Source organism: Frankliniella occidentalis, unplaced genomic scaffold (genome assembly GCF_000697945.3).
Source record: "Frankliniella occidentalis isolate FOCC.00 unplaced genomic scaffold, Focc_3.1 Scaffold25, whole genome shotgun sequence".
NCBI lineage: Eukaryota > Metazoa > Arthropoda > Insecta > Thysanoptera > Thripidae > Frankliniella > Frankliniella occidentalis.
In genome coordinates this window covers 94,581-103,323 of record NW_026267155.1, presented here as the reverse complement: position 1 = coordinate 103,323, position 8,743 = coordinate 94,581, and the positions used below count along the sequence as shown (strand labels likewise).

The window sequence follows — 8,743 nt, the reverse complement described above, 5'->3', positions numbered from 1 at the left end:
CCTCCTCTCCTCCTCCTCTCCTCCTCCTACTCTCCGCCTATAAAAGTGTAAAACTACTATCAAGACAAAGTTACTAGAAAATGCTCTCTATGACTTATCAGAATATTTTAATTAACCCCTAGATTTTTGAGATTTTTAAATCGTTCTGTCACTTAATATTGTAGAGGACTGCAGGGGAGAGCAAGCAGGTCGTCTGATCACCGATTAATACTTTCTTAATTTTATCTGTACGTGCTTGAATGAAAGAGGTTCAGGCAATATAGCATTCTGTTAGCAAGTAACCAAATCAGTATGGATATCCTTGGGTCTGTGTTTATTATAAATTTCTGTATTTACGGAATTTAAATTTTATACTTTTGGTTTCAGTCACACGACGCAAACTACAACTTGGGAAGATCCACGAAAGTCATTGGCTGCCCAAGCCCAACGTCAGCAGCAGCGCAGTGCAGAGCTTCTCACCACACCAGCTGCCCTTACTTTGACACATCCCCACCCTGCAGTTTCACCTCTACCAAAAGCTCGTAAGTCTGGGAAATATTCTTTACGTTGTATTTCAATCCCTTTCGACACTTAGCATTTCAATGTGTGGGTATGATTTTTGATTGCAGCCAGCACACCCAAGCCAGCCTCCCCAGCCCCAAATGAGCTTGGTCCCCTTCCTGATGGTTGGGAGGAAGCGGCCACTCCAGAGGGAGAGATTTACTACATAGATCACAAGAATCACAGCACTTCATGGTTTGACCCACGGATACCCAGCCACCTCCAGAGACCACCAGGTGCTGGAAGCACTCTTGCCACCTGGCAAGCTATAACCCAATCACAGTCATTACAGTCTCTGCAGACTGACCAACGTCTGCAATCACTTCATCTTGAATGTGAGAAGCTGAAACAACGACAACAAGAAATCATGCGCCAGGTGAGTACTACGTGTAGTATGTAGTACCTTGTGGCATTTCACCATCACATGTGATGTATTCATGCCGAGCTGGTAGCTCTGTCTCCCTCCTTCTCTCTCTCTCTCTCTCCCTCCTTCTCTCTCTCTCTCTCTCTCTCCCTCCTTCTCTCTCTCTCTCCCTCCTTCTCTCTCTCTCTCTCCCTCCACATCTCTATCTCTACATATCTCACTCACTCTTTCTCTCTCTGAAGGAGATATATGTTACTTCCTACCATCTGCGTGTTTTGTTCACACCCGGACAAAGGTTGTTCGTGTTCCAAAGTCCAACTCTCTTAATTTCTTGCTCATGTTGGTTTGAGTTTCATTTGGACCAACAATCATTTGTTATCTCTGCATTTTATTCGATGTCTTATTGTAATGTGAGCTGTGAGATATGCCTCAAAACACAGTAGCTCAGATTACTAACTCCTCCTTTATGTCACATAACTTAACTGCTTGCAATTTTTTGTAAATTATTGTTTTTACTTTTATTACAGCAAGAATTAATGCGACAGCATGCCAATGACATCGCCACATCAGGCATGGACCCATTCCTTGGCCTTGCTGACCATTCTCGCCAAGAATCCAATGACAGTGGTTTGGGTTTGGGCCCCCTGCCACATACTCCAGACTTTTCTTACAGTATGGAAGACAACATGGATGGTGTGAGCGGTAAGTAAACTGTTTCTATATGTCTATAATCTTGGTTTTCTCTTAGTTTGTATCTTAAATGATGTTATTCATTACAGAAGGTGTTGGTGGCTCATTAGATACCCCAGATCTCAGCTCCCTTGACCCAAGTGATGACTTGGTAGCATCCCTTCAGGTAAGTTGGTCTTCACCTGCTTTTTTTGTTTTGTTTTGTGTTGTAGTTGTTGAGCACCCTATACCCGTCTTTGACACCTTTTCATAGAAACAACATTTTGCTCTTCTGATGATAAAAGCCTTAAATTTAAAGGAACTTTTTTTATTCCTTGGAAATCTTGGTATCAATGTGCTGCTCTGTAACACCAATTCCCAGATTTTTATTTTTTTTATCTTTTCTCGTTTTTCCATTTTGATATGATACAATGGTGCTCCAGACAACACTTTCTTTCACTGAGCATAAATTTTAGAAATTTGCTTGTCTAGAAGTGTAGCTCCAAGTCCTGAAAATCCTTTATCCTCCTGACTCAACACTTCCCTACTCTTTCATAAGCTGCACGGGTATCAATAGACTCCCTTTTGTTATTTTTCCATTATGTTTTTGCAGTTTCAAGAAGATCTACTAAATGAAGACACATGGAGTGGATTCTGAGCAGGTGAAATTATTTCCTTTGATAGGGTTATTGCAGTTGTGAGCCATAACTGCATTTTATTTGGTTTGCTGCTACAGTATTTTGATTTTCCTCTTGAGCTTATGGAATGAAAAACGGAAGTGATTTTAATTCACTTTGAAGATAATCTTTGGCTTATATAATATTTCTTATTTCTTGCTGTCTTTTTGAAATGTTCTTCAAATATTTTAATTGACTCTTAAAATAGACACTGTCATTTCTATTTGCTTCTCTGGCATTTGTAAAATATTGTAGTATGGTGTGGGGTTCTTTTGTTCAGCCTCCTTGTAGATTCAGTATGTGCTGAGTTACACTTTTAAGCCTCACAGTTTGTTTGGTGTTGATGTCTCATATCTTTTGCATCTTTGTAGTATGGTTCTTGGTGATTACTGAGCACAAATGATCCAGTTTCATTGCAATGCCAATGACATTTGCCTTAGCTTATTTTGTCCTGTAGTGTTGACACTTTCTCCCCCATTTCCCATTTATTTATACTGTATAGTATCTGTGATGATAATCAATCACATCCAAATTAAATTTCCTGATATCTGTGTATTATATTTACTTTTCTCCTCTGTTACAGCTGAGTGATGACTTCTTAGAAGATGTTCAAGCCCTCATCAATCCTCTCAATTCATCTAGCAAGACCGATAATGTTTTGACATGGCTGTAAGCTGGACCTCTCGCTTGTGTTCGTGCTTACTGAATCTTCGTGTGTGTGTGTGTGTTGCCTTTGACTCTATTTGTTCAAAAGGCTAATTTGTCACTAACAACTTGTAGTAAGTTCTTTGTGCATTTAATCCTCTTCGTGAGTATCAAATATTGTGAAAATTGGTAACTTCAATTGCATTGTTTATTAACATTCATTGAAGTGCACAATTTCTTCTTCAGGAGTGGGAAATATCATATATCTGGTATCTATATAGTAAGACAAGAACTATTCTTAAGGCTCTTTACTTCGTCAAATGTTTGTTTCTTTATTCTCTTTTGTCACTTTGGTCGGTAAAAACTTCATTTTCAAAACAAATTCCAGAAGGAGCATTAAATGCACAAGGGCTTTGGATTGTTACCACACAGGCAGAGGTTCCTCAAGCACCATGTCAAGCGGCTCAACTCTAAAGTGCCAAATATGCTATTGAAGATCACTTATTTTATGTACATAATTTGCCCTAAAAACAGATTTTGTGTAGAAAAAGTACTGTGCCTTTTTGTAAAACAAAGAAACAATCTGTAAGTATAGTTTTATTTGTTTATATGTAGGGTTTTAACTTTGTAACTGTATTTGGTTGTTTGTGTGCTCCAATGGTTGCCCAGTTGTCAAGAGTGCTATTTTCTGTGAAGCATACTGACCCACCTCTCTCTCTGTCTTGCTTGTCTTCCTTAAATTTCTGTTTTGATGATTAGAGCTAAATTTTACTGATTGAACATGAATCAAAATTATTTTAGTTTTCTGAAATTTTATATTTGCGTTACTGATGATGCTGATAGACAGCTACAGTATATATCATAGTGGGTAACAACTACCCTATCATTTAGCTACCAGTTAATTGTTTTGTTTTGTAGCCTTATCCATAGTTATTATTACTTGTGAAAAAGAAGCAGCAGCAGCTTTTGAATATTTTACCCTCTATCAAAGAAGTCCTGCTGCATGTAGGCATGAATTACAGAAACAACTATTTATGCTAAAGGCCTGGCCTGGGATGTCATAATTTTTATTGAAGATTTGAATTTATGTTCAATTTGATTCAGGACCAAATAAATTAGCTAAACTTAAATTGGTGGCAGAAGTCAAAGAGAAGCTTAAGATCAGACAGAGAGATTGGGATGTTTGTCTTCACAGCAATCCGTCCTGCTCCTAAGACTGGTGCCACCGAGCGTGACTGAGCGTGTTAATGTGAATGTATTTTGCTTGTTGCTGTTTATTAGTATTCAATACCTGTGTGAATGGGGACAATCTTGAGAGTAAAATACTATGATTTTGATATTCTTTTACAAGTTTGAACTTAATTGATCATTATTGACTGTCTTAAATTGAGCACTTATTTTAATACAGTTAAATTTTTTATATCTGTGTTGAGAATTTTTGAAAAATTCTATCTTAATTATATAGATGTTCAGAAGAGTTATAGAAGACCTTTTTAGTATGTACTGAGGTAGACATTTTTAAGGATCTTACTTGCATTTTGTTTTAGCATGGGAAGAAAAGTGTGTTAATTCTACTCTTGACTCCACCATTTTGGAGGCAACTCAATCTGATTCTTTCAGAGATAATTATTTGCCATTTTTATTTTTTGTTGTCAGTTAAATTATAATTTCTTATCTGATTTATCTCTTTTGGAAACTCCAGTTTTCACTTATTCCACTCCTGTAAAGATTGATGCACAGATTTAGATTTTTTTCATTTTTAATGGGATAGTTTGAGTTGCTTTCAAAGCTGGTGGTGTGATAGATCGGCTATTTGCATGTCACCGACCTTTTAAAAGCAAAACATTGTATGAAATGAAATTGTTATTTGTTACATTTTGAGATTGTTATAAATCATTGGACAATTTATTTTTCTATCTTGTTGACATTTAAAGAGTTTCGGTATAGGAATACTTTTTATCATTTTATAGAGTCCAATGGTTAGAGTTATAGTACCCAATTTGATAGTTAGGCTATGATTGAAATTGGAAGGTGCATTTCAAAATACTTATTAATATGGACTGAATTTCTGGCATGAAAGTTAGCGACCATTATCTCCTTGTTCACCGTGAAGTATGAATTTGTTTGACCTGTTTAATATGTACTGTCCACTATGTTCTTCAAACAATGATTGCCCTTGGTTGGATCTAGCATGTAATCTTGACGCATTACTTTTTAGCACTCATGTGACAAATTGACTGTTTCCTCCGCTGACCAAAGTGCAGCGGAGTTTTTGCAGTTGATCACCCACTTCCGTTAAGTCACTCCTCCCGCTGTTGTCTCTGCACCCTTTCAGATCAATGGATATTGATGTGGTGTTCATGCATTTAAATGCAGGTAACCGTTTTTGAATCTTATCAGGTATCTTAAACCTAAAGTTTATTTGTATTACCTAATTCTATTTGAACTACTACTGTCTTCATATCTTTTGATGAAATGAAAAGGGCTGCCGAAGACGAAATCAGTTCGGTTGCAGTTGGTTGAGTGGACTGTTGAACAAAGACAACACTTGTGAAAGGCAGTTATTTTAAAACGCCCTACATGCCAAAAAATGTTATGGTCCATATTTTAATTTCTGTTGAACCTGTGATTTGCTTAGTGCTTTTTGTACTTTGTGTGTTTGTAATATGGTGGCATGCATTTCAGCCTGATATTTATTTATTATTACTTTTTGCTACTGATGAATTCATATTTTAAAGACATACTACCTTATGAGCTAAATCCATTAGTATTGGAATGATGAACTGCCGTCCATTTTTACTCTGTAAGGTATAGAGTGCGGTCAGTAGAAGTATGTCCTTTTGCATTACAATATTGTTATCAGTTTTGTTGGAGATTTAGATTGTAGTGAAAGCTGCTCTTCCTTGTTCATGACTTTAACTCAACTGCCAATTCATAAAAGAAAATACTCAGACAAAGGAGAGTTATTTCCATACTTAAAGAGGTTCCATATTTAAAAGTTCCTCAGTGAATCAGTATTCTCAATGGATTGTTGTGAAGAGTAGCTGGTCGGTAGTTTTACTACTTTCACTTATAGAATGGTGTACTGACTGAAAGTATAGCAACTGTAATTGGTTCCCTGTTTGAAGATATCTGTCCATGCACAATGAATTGGCATTACTTAACTTACTACATTTTGATGTTAATATCTTTAGTACCTTTTAAACTTGTGATTGGAACGACTTTCATTATGACAATTGCCATTAGATTCAAGAAACTGAATGATTGTGTTATGTTTATTACTATGTTGCTAATTTGACTTCTTGTATGTATTAAGAATGTAACTTTTGATGTTGTCTTTTTTTTTAAGTTATACTTTTTAAAAAAATGTGATGATTAAAGAGGTAGCCCTGTTTCTATCTGTTTTATGTAAATAATAAGTGTTTTTATTAAATTGCATGCATGGATGATCAGTACATGCATGCACGCTCAGTTTTGTGCCTTGCCTTTGCTACTATTTGCAACTCAAAGACAAAATTTGGTTAATATTGTGGCCTGTTGCCATCTTAACCTCCGTCCCCTTTAATAGTCATTTTTAAAACAAAAAGTGTTTTTTTTTTTTTTTGAAGTTGTCCTTTTAGATTGTACTACTATCATTTCAAGAAACTCACATATTTGTAATGTGCCTTACATCAACAGGTCTTCCTTTTGTACTACTTTTTTAAATGGATTCTTGCCATCTGTATTAGCATTGTATGCTTTGTTGCTGCTTTGTTACACCTTGGTTGACCAGGCATTGGTCAGTTCGGCTCATAATGATATTAGCAATAATAGATATTTTACAAAAGAGATATTGGTTATCATCAGAAATTTACTTTTACATGTTACATATTGATTAATGTCTTAGCTGTTTGTGATGATGTAGATCGTATGAGTTATGTTATGCTATCTGTTTATGGAACTGCATGGTGCGGGCAAGATGGAAATGTGCTCTGCATTTTGGAGCAAATCCTCTTTTGGTTCTTGAGAGAGATTGCCCTAGGCAAGTTTCTCTCTGCACCCAGTTTATATGTGATTTAAAAAATAAAAGGCAGCGTTGATTATTTTTTGTGCCCTAATCATGGTTGTCTTTTCATTTTGCCCTACTTAATAATGGTGCTGTTACACATCGGTTTATAGAGGTATCTACATAGATTTTTGATCAGTTTAGGTATGGTTATTTGGACTACATTTTTGTAATTTGCATATGTGTTGCAGTAAAATGTTTCATCAAATTGAATCCACGTTTGCTGTTGAAAAACCTCGGAAATTTTTTGTGTATTATTTACTCTACATATATGTATTATGAAGAGAAATCTAAAGATTCAGTCTGCTGGTCCAGTCTGTTATTCTCAATACCGTTTTTTCTTTTTTCACAACTCTTTTTGAAAGCATTTAGTCTCCTTAAAACAAAGCTAGGACGGTGCGGTCTGTTGAAGCCTTATTCTTGTTTTTAATGTTGTAAAACTCTTCAGAATGGTCATTTTGTAAATCTATTTGGCATCATAGATAGCTAACTATCTTTTAAAACAATCTATGTGGAAAGCTGTTCATGTATATTTTACCGTAGTTTTCCCTCTCAGTATTTGTGATGTTCCAAACATTTAAGTATTTTAAATCTGTTTCTGGATTGAACGCGTTTTATCTAATTTTGTGAATCAATGTTTTTTCCTTCTTGTTTTGTTTTTGAAAGTGTACAGAAGACATGTTATTTGAAAGCTATCTTTCAAAATGCAAACTAAACATAACTCCGTCTGGAGTTAAGATAACTTGTTCTGTACTTTGTTACCGCATGTGTATCATCAGCAACCTACATTACCTGTGTACTTTTGTCCTTAAATGTGTATGTTTTATTATATTTATAAAATAAGCTGATACTAAAATATTGCTTTGCAATAAATATATTTACCCAATAAATTTTTTCATGGAGCTTCTGTCTTTTTCATTGTAATTTCTCTCTGCCTGTCAATGATGAGCATATAGGCTACCCTTGGCAATGTTCTATTCATTATGTTACACATTGTTTCTTGGTCGAATATATTATTGGATAAAGAATTGAAGACAGCCGACACACAACTTTAGACGAATTTTCAGACAATTTTATTACTGTAACATCGATTTGATAATAAATTTCATCGTTCCTATGTCCTTTGGACGGATTGTAGGTGAAAAATTAGTTGCTGCTTGACGAGGAGGAAGACGACCCTGAAGATGATGACCCAGTGCCGGGGATCTGGGGAATACCGGGCACATTGGGGATGTTCGGCATGTTGGGGGCGTTGGGGATCTGGGGGAACTGGGGGTAGCCCTGCGGGATGGAGGGGAGGCCGTTGGAGCCGGAGGATGAACCGGAGCTGGAGCTGGAGCCAGAGCTAGAGCCGGAACCGGATGCGCCGGGGAACTGGGGAATACCACTGGGGAACTGGGGGATGGAGCCACTGGGGAACTGAGGAATGGAGCCACTGGGGAACTCGGGAATAGAGCCACCGGGGAACTGGGGAATGGAGCCACCTGTGCAAAATAAACAAAGTAAGTCACATTTGCTGGAAAAATAAATTAGTTTTTGTTGTGTGGTCTGGTGCTGGCACTCACTCGCGCCGCCGCCGCAGTTGCCGGGGTTCTGCATGCAGTCCACGACGGGCTTCGGAAGGTTGCTGGTCCAGTCCTGGGCCCGGGCGGCCGCCGCCACGCACAGCACGAGCACGAAGTACTTCATCATGTCGGAGAGAGGGGACGGCCTGGAGGGCAAGGAGGCGTGAAGCGTCAGCAGTTGAACTACACCAGGGGAACTTCACTGACAAAAGTCGGAGTACACTTCCCAGCCCTCAAA

At 37.4% G+C, this 8,743-nt stretch overlaps 3 protein-coding genes across 4 annotated transcripts in view; 1 reads left to right on the top strand and 2 right to left on the bottom strand.

Annotated features, from left to right (window-relative positions):
• The window catches only part of LOC113213765 (transcriptional coactivator YAP1), a 22,882-nt gene extending 15,040 nt beyond the window's left edge, over window positions 1-7,842 (top strand). Inside the window, exons 2-7 of one of the 2 annotated variants that reach the window (XM_026432927.2) lie at window positions 367-521; window positions 609-916; window positions 1,432-1,606; window positions 1,684-1,760; window positions 2,187-2,235; window positions 2,834-7,842. In XM_026432927.2, the coding sequence (XP_026288712.1) occupies window positions 367-521; window positions 609-916; window positions 1,432-1,606; window positions 1,684-1,760; window positions 2,187-2,231 (760 nt within the window). In that variant the 3' untranslated portion in view covers window positions 2,232-2,235; window positions 2,834-7,842. The remainder of the gene's footprint in view (window positions 1-366; window positions 522-608; window positions 917-1,431; window positions 1,607-1,683; window positions 1,761-2,186; window positions 2,236-2,833) is intronic. The other variant, XM_026432926.2, reaches the window with a different exon arrangement.
• A 148-nt stretch (window positions 7,843-7,990) lies between these two features.
• Window positions 7,991-8,733, bottom strand: LOC113213768 (ESX-1 secretion-associated protein EspE-like). Its single transcript, XM_052265319.1, has 2 exons — window positions 8,506-8,733; window positions 7,991-8,424 (listed from the first exon to the last, which is right to left on the bottom strand). The coding sequence occupies exons 1-2, from the start codon at window positions 8,630-8,632 to the stop codon at window positions 8,087-8,089; spliced, it is 465 nt and encodes a 154-aa protein (XP_052121279.1). The 5' UTR covers window positions 8,633-8,733; the 3' UTR covers window positions 7,991-8,086.
• The window catches only part of LOC113216853 (uncharacterized), a 9,019-nt gene continuing 8,980 nt past the window's right edge, over window positions 8,705-8,743 (bottom strand). Inside the window, exon 9 of the mRNA XM_052265282.1 lies at window positions 8,705-8,737. Within this exon, the coding sequence (XP_052121242.1) occupies window positions 8,705-8,737 (33 nt within the window). The remainder of the gene's footprint in view (window positions 8,738-8,743) is intronic.

Bases quoted from the DNA above. Each gene is read 5' to 3' on its own strand.
- LOC113213768 (XM_052265319.1), bottom strand. From the start codon at position 8,632: ATGATGAAGTACTTCGTGCTCGTGCTGTGCGTGGCGGCGGCCGCCCGG. The intron at 8,425-8,505 runs GTGAGTGCCAGC...TATTTTGCACAG, and splicing joins CAACTGCGGCGGCGGCGCGA to GTGGCTCCATTCCCCAGTTC.